This window comes from Ammospiza caudacuta, chromosome Z (genome assembly GCF_027887145.1).
Source record: "Ammospiza caudacuta isolate bAmmCau1 chromosome Z, bAmmCau1.pri, whole genome shotgun sequence".
Taxonomy (NCBI): Eukaryota; Metazoa; Chordata; class Aves; order Passeriformes; family Passerellidae; genus Ammospiza; species Ammospiza caudacuta.
In genome coordinates, this window is record NC_080632.1 from 43,681,033 (window position 1) to 43,697,428 (window position 16,396).

A 16,396-nucleotide genomic window follows, 5' to 3' on the forward strand; every position below is an offset into this window, starting at 1 on the left:
AAATAAAGAGTTGAGATGTTAGTTTATCGAGAAACAATGTGGAGATGGGACAAAAGTAAATGAACCTCAGAGGGTTGTGTTTGAAAAGAGGTGAAGGAAATGCTGTTATAATGTTCTGGCTGTTACTGGCAAGAGTACAGTGTAGGTTGCTTGTGCTCTCTCCAGCCTGCGTTCCTCTTCTTGCTCCTAAAAACAGCTAGCATATTTTCATTCTGTAGTGACAGGCCTACAGACAGGTTAGTGAAATTCAGAGAACTTGATAAACCCTTAATGTAAAAGTTCCCAATTTGTACAAAATTCACTAGTTAAAATTCAGTTTCCTGTTAGATAGAATGTTGAGCACAATCCACTTATGAATTTCTTCAGTTTTCAGAGGAAAATGCAACTAAAATGGAGAAAATATACGGAGAGTTTTGTAGCCATCAGAAAGAAGCTGTTAATCTCTTCAAAGAGCTGCAACAAAACAAGAAGTTCCAGAATTTTATTAAAGTAAGTTAATGTGGAATCATGAGCACTACTGACAAAGTGCTCAGGAAAAAGTTACATAGCCATTACTTAGATTTAGGGTTGGAATTATATTCAGTAACTCACTTTAAATGGCTAATAAAAATGGCAAAAGTTTTTTTCTCCTTAACTAGTGAGCTGATAAATCACAGTTTTCTTTCAAATTTTAGAATGCTTTGGCATCCAGTGTGTATTACACACATGTTCCTGTTACAGTATGCCTCATCCCTCAGCACAGCAACTGTTCCTTGGGGATGGTTCCAATTACCCAGCATTTGTTTTAACTTATTCTAATGCTTTTAGATCATATTTCTTATTAGTCAATTGGTGGTTTAATATGCATTTACTACCTAAGGTATATATTTACATTTGTGCAGCTGAGAAATAGCAACCTGTTGGCACGACGCCGAGGAATCCCTGAATGCATTTTGCTTGTCACCCAGCGAATCACCAAATACCCTGTTCTGGTTGAAAGGATATTGCAATACTCAAAAGGTAAATAAAAGCTAAAGTGTAGCTTCATGTCTGAAATCCTAGCACAATTCTAACATAAGGAATTTGCACAGCTACAATATCACAAAAGATTAAATTTACTGCTCTGTAGAGATACAACCAGAGCAACATAAATACCTACTGCTCAGGCAAATGTCACCTGAACAGGGCTGTCTGGTCTATATAGGTCTTGTCTATCTTCTAGGTGAAGATTTCTGATATTCCAGCCAGGTAGGCCATAGAAGTCCAGAAGAACATACTTGTTTTAGGAAAAGACCTTAACTGAAGTATGTGAACTAGCTCAGATACATGTGTACCTTTGGAATTTATTCTGGAGGAGCTTTTTCTAAGTAGGGCTGGGCAAACATTTTGTAAATTACTCTCTGTTTTTTCAGGCAAAGCTTGAATGCCTCTGGAACTTAGTATAACTTTTTACAATTACTATTAACTTACAGATATTGCCCCCTAAATGGGCAGTAAATAAGCATTGTAGAAAGCTGCATATACAATGCAAATCCTTTGTACTTGCAATCCTGTTTCAAAGGTACTTTGTCTAGCCAGAAAAATAATATGCTATATGATTTACTTGGCCACTGATTTATTTTTTGAGTGCTCACACCTCATAAATATGTCAGAAACTATTCAATGTGGTTTTTTGGCTAATGAATAAATCTGAGGTACTGGCCATCTTTTAATAGGTGAGTCAAAGTTATATACCTCTAATAATTCTAGTAAAATGCTTGCAAGGTTCAAATTTAAATTGATAAATTTATCAATTGAGTTTTGCATCATGCTGCATTTGCATCAAGGAATTATATCTTCTCTTGAACATGGTGACTAGTGTCATGTTGTTTATTTTTTTTTTGTTTCATACAGAAGGAACAGAAGAACATAAAGACTTGTGCAAAGCCCTTCGTCTAATTAAGGATATAATAGCAACAGTAGATTTGAAAGTGAATGAGTATGAGAAAAAGCAAAAGCTGTTGGAAATTCTTTGTAGAACTGAAAACAAAACATACACAAAGCTGAAAAATGGCCATGTTTTTAGGAAGCAAGACTTGATGAGGAAAGAGAGGATACTTCTTCATGAAGGCTTAGTGTATTGGAAGACAGCGACTGGTCGGTTCAAAGGTATTTCATCTGAGCAGTAAAGTCCTTTAACTCTTTATTTGCAAATAACATTCAAAGACTGGTTAAAGAGTGAAAATACTTTCTTGTGCTATATTGAAAATAAGAATGTCTGAGGTAATGGTATTGCCAATTCTGGATGATCAGTTCCAGAAGCTGTGAGTAAACTGTGTAAGAACACAAATTCACATACAATACCATTTGCATTTCTTCTTCCAATCCCCTCCTTCAAGTTTTTTGTTTTTCAATTTCATTTCATAATATAATGTTTTCACTTGTACATTTTATTGTTCGCAGTATTTGCCATTGAAAATAGCTTATTAACAATTCAGTGGTAATGAGACATCCGTAGTAGAAAAGAAATTCTGAAGCCACAATTGGCTGGAGCACAATTTTTACATGCAAGCTCAGATTTTGATTTTTGATGTTAATCATGTATTAGGGTTTGGGCTTTTTTTTAGGAAAAAACACTAGTACAGTTTTTGCTGTACAACTTTATAAAGCTGTCTCTTGATCATTATTCTAGAAATGCTTTTACCAGTGTAATTCTGTGCTGTGAGTTACAGCACAGACAAAGCAAGGTTATTAAGATAGTCTTTGTCAGGCTTAGGGAAGTTGTACTGCTGTTGGTGCAAGGATTTATTTTTTCCCTGGGCCTGTTGCAGCATGGTGCACTGTCCTGGGAGATATCAAGCAGGGATGTGCAAGTGCTTCATGCAGACCATGGGCTAATTCAGATATTTCCTGTTTAGTTTGCTGTAGGATTCTACAAGATATTTCTTCATCAGGGCTTCTCCCTTTATTTTAAAAAGATAAAGTAAGAATCTAACACTGATTGCACTAATTTTAACTAAAAGCCATTATTTTCCATTTCTCATTTTAAGACACCTTAGCTCTGCTTCTCACTGATGTACTACTGTTCTTACAAGAAAAGGATCAAAAATACATCTTTGCAGCTGTTGTGAGTATATTATCAGATATTTTAACACAAATGTTGCACATTTACTTGTATCTTTCTCAAAACTTAGGTCGTTATCCAGCTCATTCCCACATAACTTATGTTTTTTCTAAAATCCTGGTATTGTATGTCAGTATATAGAAAATTTAATTTCTTTTTAAAAGTAAATTTTTTGTGGAGAAGGATAAAAATAACAGAAGTTTATCTTTAATATTGTGCCTTACATGACTGTGAAGGTGGGAAGTAATGCAGGCTCTTTCAGTTGACTAATACAAATTTTAATTTTTTTGTTCCATAAAACAAACAGAAGAACAGTTTTTACTGAAAATATAGTAGTAAACACACATAAAAGACATGAAAAGTCATGGAAAGAAGTTCCCAAACTATATAAATACAAACATTATATGAATATTGTGTCTCAGTATCAGTGAGCCTCTGAGATTTTCTTTTGAGCACATATCTAGTGCTTAATTTGTTTGTTGACAGTGTAACATATTTTAAAGAATAGTTTAAAAGAATGTCTGATTACTCAAAACTTTCAGTAGTCTGACTATACCAGAACTAGTGAAAACTCATGTTTTTCCTAGAGTGTGGTGTTTTATAAGAAAGTAATTTATTATGTGTGTGCTTTGACTGTTTCCTGCAGGACCAGAAGCCCTCAGTTATCTCCCTTCAGAAGCTCATTGTAAGAGAGGTAGCCAATGAAGAAAGGGGGATGTTTCTCATCAGTGCTTCATCTGTGGGGCCTGAGATGTATGAGGTTCATACCAGCTCCAAAGAAGAACGTAACAACTGGATGAGGCATATTCAAGAGGCAGTGGAAAGGTAGGGAAAAAGGGGTTTGGTTTCCATGCTGGTAGTCCAAAGCAGATGGGAGGTTGGTTGGATATTCATGGCAGGATGTTCTTTGTTCTCCATTGTACTGGGTCTATCTGTGAATTTGGGTTTTCCTTTGAGCTCAAGGTGCTAAAACCTCTTAATCACCCCTGCAATACTTCCATATTCCTCCTGGTTTCCCACTGAATCAACAGACCCTTTCTGTTCCTCATTAGACATCCTTACCAGCCATTTTACCAGCCTTCCCCCACCTTTGCCTTTGGCACTGTCTGCCTTCCAGGGTCCTGCAGGTGTCCATACAACCATTTTGAGGAAATCACAATTCATGCCTGTTATCTTGGCATCAGGTCATTAAGAATGGTGGGGAAAACATTGCTTCTGATGGGCCCAAGGTTCTGCTTGGGACAGCAGACCTGTGGGTGTGCACCAGCCACTCTCTCTGCTCAGTGCAGCCGTACCAGAGTAATAAGGAGTCCTTCAGTCTGCTTGATGTCCACTTGATGCTTCTTAAAGAGGCAGACAAATGGCATGCTTCTGGATTATTGCAAAAGGTGCTGGTGTTGTGTTCTGTTTATTGTGAACAGAATATTGTATTGAAGATGAATATATAATGTGCAGATCTTGCTTTATCCACCTTTGTCTTTTATCTTTGAAGTTGTCCAGAGGAAGAAGAAGAAGTAAAAATGAGTGAATCAGATGAGGACAGACGTATTGCTGAGGCCAAGGCATACAGAATTCAGAAATATCAAGGTGTGGTACCCTTTCCTGTTGCTCTGAGAGCTCCAGCATCCTCAGCATTCAGGATGAATTAGTCATGCACCTATACTGGCTGATGTGTTCAAAATGGCTCAACAGGCAGAATCAGAGCAGAGACAGATGAGGTGGTCTGATGGTATAACGTAAGTGTAGTAAAAGAGAATGTTTTTTCAAACACTTTAATGTTTTTGCTACATTTCTGTAACTAAAAAATAAAAGTAAAAATTGATGTTTTCAAAACAAACACTGAATTTCACAGATTAGCATCAGGACCAAGTAGTTCTGGGTTTGTGAAAATACCTTGAATCTTCGAAATTGTGTGGCTTTGTGCTTGTTTATGGCACTTTGTCCTTTGCTGCTAATATTTTTATCTGCAAATATAGCTAATAAGGATAAATTCTGGTTCCTTGATGCCCCTACATCTTTATACTGCAATGAGGAGAGAAATTGCAGCAATGTCTGTCCTATTGAGAGCCACATCCTCTGCTGAAAGTAGGTGCTCTCTGAGGTTGAGGCCCTGAGTTATTAGCACACATGAGCCAAGTGCTTTTCCAGGAGGTAGAACTAGCAGGTTGCTGTGAGACAAGAGCAGTAATAAGGGCCAGAAAGGGCAGCCAAAGGCACCTCATTGGGGTAGGGCTTTGGCCTAGACTCTGCAAGGGTATATGTTAGTTTTCATTTGGACAGACTGTGGGATGAACTTGGATGAGTTTGGGTCCTGGCCACTTAAATGAAGCTTAACTTGAATTAGCACTTCCTACATGGCATAAAGATTAGAAAGGTGAATGGGGAGCGTGCTTTCCCTGCAGCATAAATAATGACCACAGTTTTCAATTTTTGCACTGTTCAATTTTTGGTTGACAGAATCACTGAGTAACCAGGACCAGCAAATCTGCAGTTATTTAGAAGAAAAGTTGTGTATCTATGCAGAACTGGGAGATATGTGTGGGTTTGATGATGTCCATGTAGAACCTCACCTACTTATCAAACCTGATTCCGGAGAAACTCCACAGGCTGCTTCACTGCTGGCAGCAGCACTCAGAGAAGGTGAGTTTGCACTGGAAGAATGGATTGGTGGCTCTTCATGTGGGCAGATATTTTAAGGTAATCAAGTGCAGACATGTGGCCTTGTGTTGCAATTCTGCCAAGTCTCAAGAAGTGGCAGTGTCAAAAATTGCCAAAGGGCATAGAAAAAAATCTGCTGCATTTATTGTTGTCAGATACAGGAGATGGTACCTGCCAGATTTTAAAATAGCGGATATGTTTAGGGCATATCATCAAATATGCAGGCAGGGGCGTGGTGTTAGGTTCTTAGCTGTCCTCACAATACAGCTCTGTGAAGCACAGCAGGGGAGAAGCTTGGATGCTGTATGATATTGCACCTGGTCCCCAACTTTCACCTACCTTGGCTGATTTTGATGTCACTTCAGAATCTTGTATGTTCACCTACAGAGCAAATCAAATTTCTACCAAGAAACACCTGCCACAATTGCTGTAGGACCCCTCATTTCTGCCTGCTATCTCACAGGATATTGGTAGATGGCCGCACCATCTATAGTGCTGTCCTACAAAGGAAGGAAGGGAATGGTATTTGTAGATACCTTCCCTAGCTGGATCTTCAACTAAACTTCTCCTAAACTTAGTGGAAAGGAGCACTGGTAAACAGAGTCCTGATTTTAGCATCACCTAAATTGGGAACTGTGTGCTACTAGCAACATTTCAACCTATAAATCAGTGGAACTTGGTCTTCATCATCATTATAAAGTCAAAGAGCATTTTATTGATAAAATTGATTAAATGTTTGTGTAGGGTAGTAAGTAAGTCAGTGATGAAACAGAAAATACTTGAAATGGAAGCCTATACTTATTACACACCTTATTCTACCCACTTCTGTACTTTTCGCTTTCTCTCACGCTGTTGTTGATGTTGATGATGTCTTGGATTTCGGGACTCTACAACACTTTCTGTGAGCTTACAGTTGTTTACATTATAGACAAGTTGTGGGGATCATTTTCCAGGATGGAAATACTAAATTCCTGAGCTAATAGCAGGCTCTATGGGAATAAAGCATTGCTTACAGTAGACAAAGACAGAATTACACAGTACTTAAGCAAATTAGGTATACACAAATCCATGAGATGAGATTGGATAAATCCAAGGCTGCACAGCAAGCTGGCCAATGTCACTGTGAGGCTGTCTTCTGTCGACTTTGAAAGTCACAGTGATCAGGAGAGGTTCCTGATGACTTGAAGAAAGCAAGCCTCACATTCCAAGAAGAAATATATAGAGAGCTAAAAAACAGTCAGTCTCACCAGCATCTCTGAGATAATTCTCCTGGAAGGCATTTCCAAGAACCTGAAAGACAGGAAGATGATTTGGAACAAGTGTCATGGATTAATTAGGGCAAGCTGTGTCTAACTAACCTGACAGTTTTTAAGGTGAGAAAAGGGTGCATGTTGGTTACCTTGACGTTTCTCAGACCTTCCACACTGTTTGCACTGTCTGTAGTGTGCTTACATCTGAATTGATGTAAACTGCTTAACTGGGTGGAAGACAGGCTGGACTGCTGGGCTGAAGGGGTCAGTTGTATGACATATGACATCCAGTTGGTGTCATGTTATTACGGGATTCTTTTAGGGGGTGTATCCTGACACCAGTAGTGTTCAACACTTTTAGTAATGCAGTTAACCTCAGGATTGAGTACACTCTTAGCAAGCCCATGACTGTTATGGCAAGAGGTGGAGCATTCAGTGAGCTGGAGAGACCCCTACAGATGGGGAAAATGGTAAGAGGTACACTTAGACATTTGACAAAGAAAAATGCAAAGTCCTGCATCTCCAGTGATGTAATCCTGCATGTTGGTACAGACTGGACACTGATGAGCTGAAAAATACCTTTGTAGAAGTGGACCTGGGAGTGCTACTCGACAGCAGGTTGACCATGAGGCAGCAGTTGCCCTTGTGCCAAAGATGCCCAACTGCTTCCTGGCCTGCTTCAGTAGGAGGAGAGTTGCCCGCAAGTTGAGGGAGGTGATTCTTCCTCTACTTAACCCTGGCGAGTCCTGTCTGGGCTGTCATGACAAATGCTGCACTTTCCCTGGCCAAGGGAGACATTGACAAAGTAGAACAAATCCAGTGAAAAGCACCAGAATGACTAGAGGGTGGGAGGGCATGATGTCTGAAGACAAGCTGAGGTGGCTGGCTTGGTGGGATCTCATTTCTGTCCACAGCAGCTTAATGGGAGGATATAGAGAAGCTGGATTTTTGCAGAGGCACATGACAATAAAAGAACACATGGACAAGAGACAGTAGTCCTGTGGTGAAACACAGGTAATTCCAATTAACTAAAATTAAAAATGAAATGCTATGAGAGTGTTAAAAAATTGGAACAGATTGCTCAGAGAGACTTTGAAGTTTCCATCTTTGGAGGCATTAAACGCTTGTTGTGCAACAGTCTGAGCAACACAATTTAGACTGACCAGGTTTCAGTGAAGTGCAGGACTAGGTGACCTCTGAAAGTCCCTTACAAGCTAAATTATTCCATGTTCAAACATTTCTATGTCATTGAGAGCATTCATGCAACTAAGGAGCTATTTAAGGGATGTGTGTAATTCTGCATGTTTTCCTCTTTAGTTGAAAGTCTCCACACTGCTGTAACAACCTCACAAGTGAGTGAAACAGACATATCACCAGAGGAAAGTACTGAGGAATTAAGTATCAAGCATAGATTTGCTACCAATGAAATATTGGAATCTGTTCTGGGTGGTGAGTAAACTTGGATGCTTTTACATCTTTAGATTGCTAAAATAATTGATACCAGACTGGTTTTTTGGGAAGCCTCCATGGTTTAGGACAGAATCAATAGAAAATAATGTAATAGAAGTTGTCTTTGGGCAAATGCTCAGGTAGTGTAAATTGTTACATTGCTTTGTTGAAAGTACACTTTCTTGTCATTGTTGTTAAGCTCTGCACCAAGTCTATGTTGCAATATAGGCCATTTCTCGTATTGTCAGGAGGGTTGAAAACTGGGATTAATATTCCAATAATTTCAGCTGCAAAGGGTGGCATTAATTTCTCACAACAAATTTGTGACTAAAGTTGTGTAAAAAACATTGCTACAGAGCATTTTTAGTGTTATGGTTACACTTATCTCCAACCTTTCATAAATGAAACAGTGCTAATTTGTATGGTAGGAAAACTGAGTTGAGCCATGTGTGCCATCATGGCTTGCAAATTAGTTTTTCCCCAGCCTAGGATCCATTATGTAACTACAAACTATAAAAATCACTTTCTCATAGTCCTGAGTAGCTGTAGAAAAGCATGCTCTTGTTTTTCTAGTCAATATATGCTTTGATACCTTTCTTATGAATTTTCTTGGGGCTTTATTTGTTAGATGCAGAAAGAAAAGAAACTGAAGAATCACCAGAAATTGATCTCAGTGTTGAAAAGGAAATGGCAGGTGATCTTAAGGATAAGGTATTGCAAACAGTTTTTCTTCCTGCATTGCACACAGCAGTCTGGGCACTGTGCATGTACATGCTATTCAAATTTTTATGGGGATTTTCACTCAGATCCAGGTAATTCAGTGTAATAGAGGTCACAGCAATTGATAATAAAATCTTAAAAAGCAGCCATAAACAATCCAAGCACAGAACGATTTTTCTGCAAGGCTTAAGATCAGTGAGTTGTAATAGCAGGCAGTGTTTTCAAACCACTTGTATGGGCTGTTCCTGTTCACAGGATGATGAAAGTCTCCTACAGTGACAGAGTCCTCAGCTAATACAAGGAACACTTGTGCATTGGAAAAACTTTGTCCTCAGAACAAGCACCAGATAGGATCAATGTTTTTACACCAGTTTGCTTCAGAATTTGAATCAAAACAGAATAGAGCAATTAGAGAATAGAAGAGAAAGTGCCCATTTTTCAAAGTCCTATAGCTAATAAGCAAATCTGGGGAGAAAAGCAGAATCAAAAATCAGTTCTGGGCAAGACTAGGAATGACAAATTTTATGTAGCAGTGGAGTGTTGGAGTAAGCAACATGAATTACTGTGTGAAAATAAAGTGAACTGTAACAACGTAGTTCTTAGGTGGAGAATAAGAATCGCAAAAGGAATAAAGGGGAGAAACAAAAATGTAAGATACAGACTTTGAAATGGAAAGAAAACTTTGCTGAAAAGTTTAGCACTAACATACTGTATTTGCATCAGGTCTGAAAGAGGGCTTGTGTGCCCAAAACCTTGTGTTTGTTTGTTTTCTATATTGAGAATACTCTTGCTAATACACTAATCTCTCTAGTGCTAAGCAAATATATATGCTTAGCACTAGATCATCTTACTTATCAGAGTGCTGATAGAAGGGAGCAAGATGAAGAATGTGAGTGGAAAAAATTGTTTGAAAACAAAGTGAGGGAGCAGGTGAAGAGGAATAGAACCTAGAGAGGGTGGAGGGGCTCAGATATAGCCGGCTAAAAATTGCAGAATCTCTACATGAAAACTTTGCCATTGGGGTTATAGAAAAGGTAGAGATGGGCTTTTTTCTTTTTCAGAAGTGTGCAGCAAAAGGATTACAAGTTGCATTAGGGAAATTACAAGTTGCAGCAAGGGAAATTATGAGTGTATATAAGGAAAAAAAAATCAGTGCAAGGATGATCAAGGAGCAATGCTTGTCCAAAGAGGTTGTGGGGGTCTCTACCATTGGAGGTTTCCTGGATTTGACTGGAGAAGGCCTTCAGCAAGCTCCTCTAACTTTGAAGTTATGCCTATTCATAAAGCTGGAGGGACCTGCCTTCAACCCTTCCACTCTAAGTCATCATCCTGTTATTTATGGCCTATTTTTTGGGAAGGCATGTATCACATCTTCTGATACCATGTCAGAATCAGAGTTACCAGGAGGTGGCAGAATGAGCAAAGAAAACAAGCAAGGCAAGGGCTTTCCTGAGAGGTGGATGTGCCGTCCCAGGGTTGTGGGGTGACGGCTCTGAACTCAGACCAACTAGCTTGGAAAAACAGGAGCTGGACAGGGGGCCAAGAGCTCCCAGCTTGGAGGTTAGATGCTGACTAGATACTGGAAGGAAGAGCATTGTCCTTGCAACGTGAGGGCTCCCCAGTGGGCAGCTGTGAGAAGTGATCCCCGTCTTGTCTCCCCTGCTCCTGCCTTTTAAGTGTATCTGCCCAGGCATTGTTCAAAGCACAGCGCAGCCTGCCCTGGAATCTGACCATCCTCATCTCTCTGAACCAAGGTGATCAGGAGGAGAGGCAGAGAGATGGCCTTCAGCACATTTAAACACCTGAAATTACTGCTTCACTCCTAGCTGGACTTGCAGGGATGTGCCAGCTCAGCTAAGCCTTCCTCAGCCTCATGTCCTAGCACTCAAGTGGTGCTGCAGTGAGGGGACCATGGGCACTGGGACTGGCCACTTGCAACTCCTTGGTCAAGCCAATACCAGACAAACCTTCCCCCTGTGCGCATCCATTTTCAGTTAAAAAGAGCTTAAAAACCTGAGGGAAACCCTGCTCTTGTTCAGTGCACAGGCTCTCCCTTGTTCACTCTTCCTCACCCTTCCAGCATTATCTCCTTTCTCTCCCTCCTGGCCCTGTGCTGCCTCCTTACCCACTGCACACCCTACAGCTAAGGAGGAGCAGAGCTATCTTGAGTCCATTGTTGTGCTGCACAAAGACATCCACACAAAATACTCAGCTTTCACAGGAGAGCTGAGCTTTTCTATGGCTTGGGGATACAGTGAGAAGGAGGAGGTTAAGATGTGGAGGGGGAGTGGAAGGAAATACTGAAGAGATATAATGAGAGAAAGAGTAGTGGAGGAAATGATGCAGCTGGTACTCCCTTTGCCTCAAGGGTGTCTGTGCTGGATTGTGTTTAGGGGGCTGGTCTTTCTCATTTTCATTTTCAGTTATTGCATCTAATGTAGCAGATGCTTTGCTCTCTGTGGCGGAAAATGAGACTCAGTAGAGAACTTAAGAGAATCAGAGAGAAAAAAAATATTCCCCAAACTCTCATCAGCTTCTTTGAAAAAAAAAAAAAAAAAAGGAAAAATCATACAGGAAGTCTTGTCAGTGTAGTCTCAGAAGGGATTGTATTTGAAACAGTTCTCACCATTTCATCTTATCTTTCTCAAAGGAGCTGTTCTTCATGCTGAAGGGATTATGGGTAGCTTCACCCCATAAATTTTGAGAACTTCTTAGGAAAAGGGAGCAGGATGGAAAGTGTGAAGCAGATGTGCCTTGCTGCAGCAGAGGACAGTAGTGACCATGCTGGTGCCTTTTGTAGCATGTACTGGGCATAGCATCTCACAGGGTACCTAAGGCATTTTTTGTGATCCAATAACATGCCTTCATGCTAGTTTCTTAGTACATTATTATCTCTAATTTTGAAGATTCTTATGCTGTTTTGTCCTACTGTAATTAATCTTAACCTACTGGGCTGTATATACAGAAATCTGTATACAACAGATATATAAAAACTCTCAAGTAAACAAAGAATGAATTGAAATGTCTTTTCTGTGTAGCATTACTCATAAGGGATTAAAATTGTAGATGAAATAGTTTAATTTGTACAGTTGTGTTCAGAATCTCTAGTAATTTCCATGGAAACTCCATTATTGATGTATTATTAGTCTTCACAGATTGTTGTTTTTGCCTTTTTTAATATACCCACATAAAGGGTTGACTCAGTACACATTTCCTAGCCACATGTCCCCACTAGTTTAAAAAAAAATTAATTTGATGATACAACTTTAAAATTTAAAACAACTTTTTAAACCTACATGTGTTTATTTTAGGGAGCAAATATGAATTTTTCAGAATCTACAGGGACAGAGGTAAGTTAGTTTAAACTTCAGACAGAATGTAGTAATTATTTAGTTAACAGTGGTCAAACCTTTGAAAATCCTTCTCTTTTATTTTCTAGATTGTACAAGCAATCCAGAACTTAACCCGTCTCTTATACAGCATGCAGGTGACTACTCCACTACTAACTTCAGAGAGTAATTAGTTTGTCCTAATAATTTACTTTTAAAGAATTGTTTTCATGTTGTCCTACTTTTAGACATTATGTTAATTGATCCTGATCTCTTTTGACTGTTGCATAAGTTGTCACAGGATACAGTTTTATTCTACATCAATGGTAGGTTTCTTTTAAGACCTGAATAATACTAACCTGCTTGGAGATCAGTCCCTCCTCCCAAAAGAGGATGTCTCTACAGTCCAAAAACCTAGCAGGAAAATAAAATGATGGCTCCACTTGAGCTGATGTCATTCCACATACAGATTTCTGAAATTATAGTTCAAAGAATTGAAAAAAAAATTGTATTTTGATTAGACTGTTCTCCTGGCTAGTAATCAGCAGTAATTTGGCCAGGTAGCTCAGGTAGCAAACTCAACCCATTTTAGGTGCTTAAATCTCACTTACTTTGGGCCTTACTTACTTTATTACTTACTTCACTTACTGTAGGGCCTTAGTATGAAGTATTTATCTCGTTTATGCTAAGCTTGAATATCTTAACTTACTTCTTCTTATTTAGCTGCACTTTTATAATTCTATTTTTAAATGTTTCATCTAAGTATACCTAATTTTTAGACCCTATTGCCCTTAGCATATTTCATAATAATCCTGGAAACCTTGTGCTTAGAAGTTAAGTGTATTGAAACAATACAAAAGCAAAATGAAAATCCTGTAATTCACGCAAAAAATTTTGAGTAATTGAAAAACAAATAGGGACAATAAAGTAAGGTTAGGATAATGCCTTAACTGCTCAGACCATGAATGAACAGTCAGGTGCTGAGAAACAAGCATAGGATCTTGTCTTGTTTACAAGTCACTGGAACTGGCCCAATACTGGAGGAAGAGTGAAGAAAAGTGCAGATGTTACATTGCATGAAGTAAAAAACTTTCTGGGGTGAACAGCATGTGGCAGTGGGGCTATGTGAGTTCTCTGGGAATGTCTCCTGAAATAGATTCCCATGTCAGTTTTTAAACATAGTGCAATAAGTACCTCAGCAGATCTAGGGTTTTCTTGCTTTTCTTTCTTCTTAATCCCAGCTATTTGTTTTTGCGTTACTGGAGGATGTCACAACCTTTATTGCAAACAGTGTCAAAACATCCTTGTGACAAATGGAATATAGAACTCCCGACTGTAAAATAGGAACATCAAACCTGAAACCATTACCATCCTGCAGGTTTATGCTTGCACTGACACCTCGGTCAGGTGTGTGTAGTGGTACAGTCCTGGTGACATGGCTGTGTCGGTAGGTGCCGGTAGGACTGGCGTTAGTTGGACTGCAGTGTTGCAGGTTAGCAAGGAGAGCCTTAAAGACACAGTGAACTCACTTGGAAACAGTACAGTTTTATGTGTAGAAGTCACAGCTGTGTTAGGAATACTTGGGTGAATATAGCATTCCCAATGCCTTATTGCACTCTTCAACCATGAAATATCATTTTTCCTGTGTGTCTTTACATCCTCTGACAGAACAGGACCCCAGCTGTAATTGAAGTGCATATGCACAGCTGTAACATAAACATGTATTATAATACTAAGTGTAAACCAGAAACTTTTAAAAAAGTGCTCAAAAAAGTTGAGTTTTATTTTAGAAATACCCCTATGTAAAGGCATTATCGCACAATTTTATCTATTTCCTTGAGGAATAACCTCCCAAAAAAGTTCCAGCATTTTAATATAATGATTCTATGTAAAAACACATAAATGTATTAATGCTGATATTTAAACATTTATGTCTGATTTTGTTGTGGTGTCTAGGCAGCACTGGCTATCCAGGAGAGCCACAAAGAGCTCCATAGGTTACTACTGCAAGAGAATGAGAAGACCAGTCGGAGCCATGGTTCTCGGCTGAACCTCATTTTGGAACAAGAGAAATATCAGAATGTGGAAAAACAAAGGGTGGAACTGGCCAACATAGACAAAACGAGGCAGCAGTTCCAGCAAGAGCAGCAGCGGTGGCTGCGAGAATGCGACCAGCGGCAGCGGGAGCAGGAGGCGAGGGCGGGCCGGCTGGAGCAGCGGGAGCGGGAGTGCCGGGCCCAGGAAGAGCTGCTGGAGCAGAGCCAGCAGAGCCTGGCGCTGCAGCTGCACGAGTACCAGCAGAGTCTGGAGAGGCTCCGGGAGGGCCAGAAAATGGTGGAGAGGGAAAGAGACAATGTGAAAATGCAGAAGAAACTCGTGTGGCACTGGAAGCATGGTCAGCAAAACGACCTCTTTTCACACACAGGGGACTATGAGGTTTGTGCTTCCCCATTGTAACTATACCCCTGACTGCATTCCTAGAAACCTGCCTTGACGAATAGGCCAGGATCTCTGGGTTTTGTTGGTTCTTAAAGTAATGAGTGAGCATGTGGGAAGCTGAGATTCAGGCATATCCTAGCGTTTTCTTTGAATGTCATGAAGTTTAAGCGAGGAAAGTGCGAAGTCCTGCCCTTGAGAAGGAACAACCCCATGCATGGGTAGATGCTGGTGGTCACCTGCTGGAAATCAGCTTGACTCTCTACAGCTACCTGAAAGGAGGTTGTAGCAAGATGGGAGTCAGCCTCTTTTCCCAGGCAGTGAGTGAGACGACCAGGGGAAATGACCTTGAGATATGACAGGGAAGGTTTGATTTGGACATTGGGAAGAATTTCTTTGCTGGCATTGAAACAGGCTGCCTAGGGAGGTGGTGGGGTCACCGTCCCTGGAAGTGTTCAAAAAGTGACTGGACATGGTAGTTAATGGTATGATTTTGTTGATGTGATGGTGGTGTGTTGGGTCAAAGGTTGGACTTAATGATCTTGGAGATCTTTTCCAGCCTTTATGATTCTATGATTCTGTGAAAAGGACTGGAGTCCTAGTGTAGAATATAAGCAAACAACGGGCCCTTCTAAAAGGGTGGTACATAGTGTCCAGGGCTGCTCTGAGTAAAGTAATGCTAGTAGGTCAAGTGAGGGGATCCTTCCTCTCTGCTCTGGACACCCCTGGAGTCTGGCTCCCCCAGTACAAGAAAAGCACAGAGCTTGGGGTGGAGAGGAGGCAGAGGCAGGAGGATGGGTGTCTGGTGAAGTGCCTGTTTGAGAGGCACTCTCCAGTAAGGAAGGCTGAGACTGTTCAACCTGGAGAAGAAATGGTTCTTATTAATGGGGATTCCTTATTAATGGGGGTTCCTTTTAGTGTATAAAAACACCTAAATGGAGGTTCTGAAGGAGATGGAGCAAGGTTCTTTTCAGTGGCACCCAGTGACAGAACCAGAGGCAATGGGCACAAACAAAAACACCAAAGATTCGTTTTGAACATCAGAAAACTATTTTGTCTTGTGGGGGTGATGGAGTCCTGGCACAGGTTGCCCAGGGAAGTTGTGGAGTCTCTGTCATTGGAGATATTTCAAAAGCCACCTGGATGTGGTCCTTGGCAATTGTCTCTATGTGGCCCTGCTTCTGCAGGGGGGTTAGATCAGATGACTTCTAGAGGTCCTTTCCAACCTCAACCATTCTGTGATTTTAAGCTAGATACCTAGAAAACCCAAAGTTAGGCAAGTGTTTCTTAAATTGAGAAGACAGAAATTATAAATATGAGAATCTATGTTTTATTCTGCTTTACTACTGTGTTTGTAAGACCCATTGTGTCTCTGCATCTTGTAGAAATATTTAATTATTGTAATGCTTAAGCATATACATATAACTTAATGAAGTTTTTGGTTGCTGTTTTTTTTCCTGGACCACTAGCTC

At 40.1% G+C, this 16,396-nt stretch overlaps 1 protein-coding gene across 1 annotated transcript in view; it reads left to right on the plus strand.

Annotated features, from left to right (window-relative positions):
* ARHGEF28 (Rho guanine nucleotide exchange factor 28) overlaps nt 1–16,396 on the plus strand; it is an 83,409-nt gene that overhangs the window by 48,684 nt on the left and 18,329 nt on the right. Inside the window, exons 17-28 of the mRNA XM_058823710.1 lie at nt 367–489; nt 882–999; nt 1,873–2,127; nt 3,009–3,085; nt 3,729–3,907; nt 4,575–4,669; nt 5,540–5,722; nt 8,308–8,439; nt 9,068–9,150; nt 12,471–12,509; nt 12,599–12,646; nt 14,445–14,924. Coding sequence (XP_058679693.1) covers nt 367–489; nt 882–999; nt 1,873–2,127; nt 3,009–3,085; nt 3,729–3,907; nt 4,575–4,669; nt 5,540–5,722; nt 8,308–8,439; nt 9,068–9,150; nt 12,471–12,509; nt 12,599–12,646; nt 14,445–14,924 — 1,812 coding nt within the window. The remainder of the gene's footprint in view (nt 1–366; nt 490–881; nt 1,000–1,872; nt 2,128–3,008; nt 3,086–3,728; nt 3,908–4,574; nt 4,670–5,539; nt 5,723–8,307; nt 8,440–9,067; nt 9,151–12,470; nt 12,510–12,598; nt 12,647–14,444; nt 14,925–16,396) is intronic.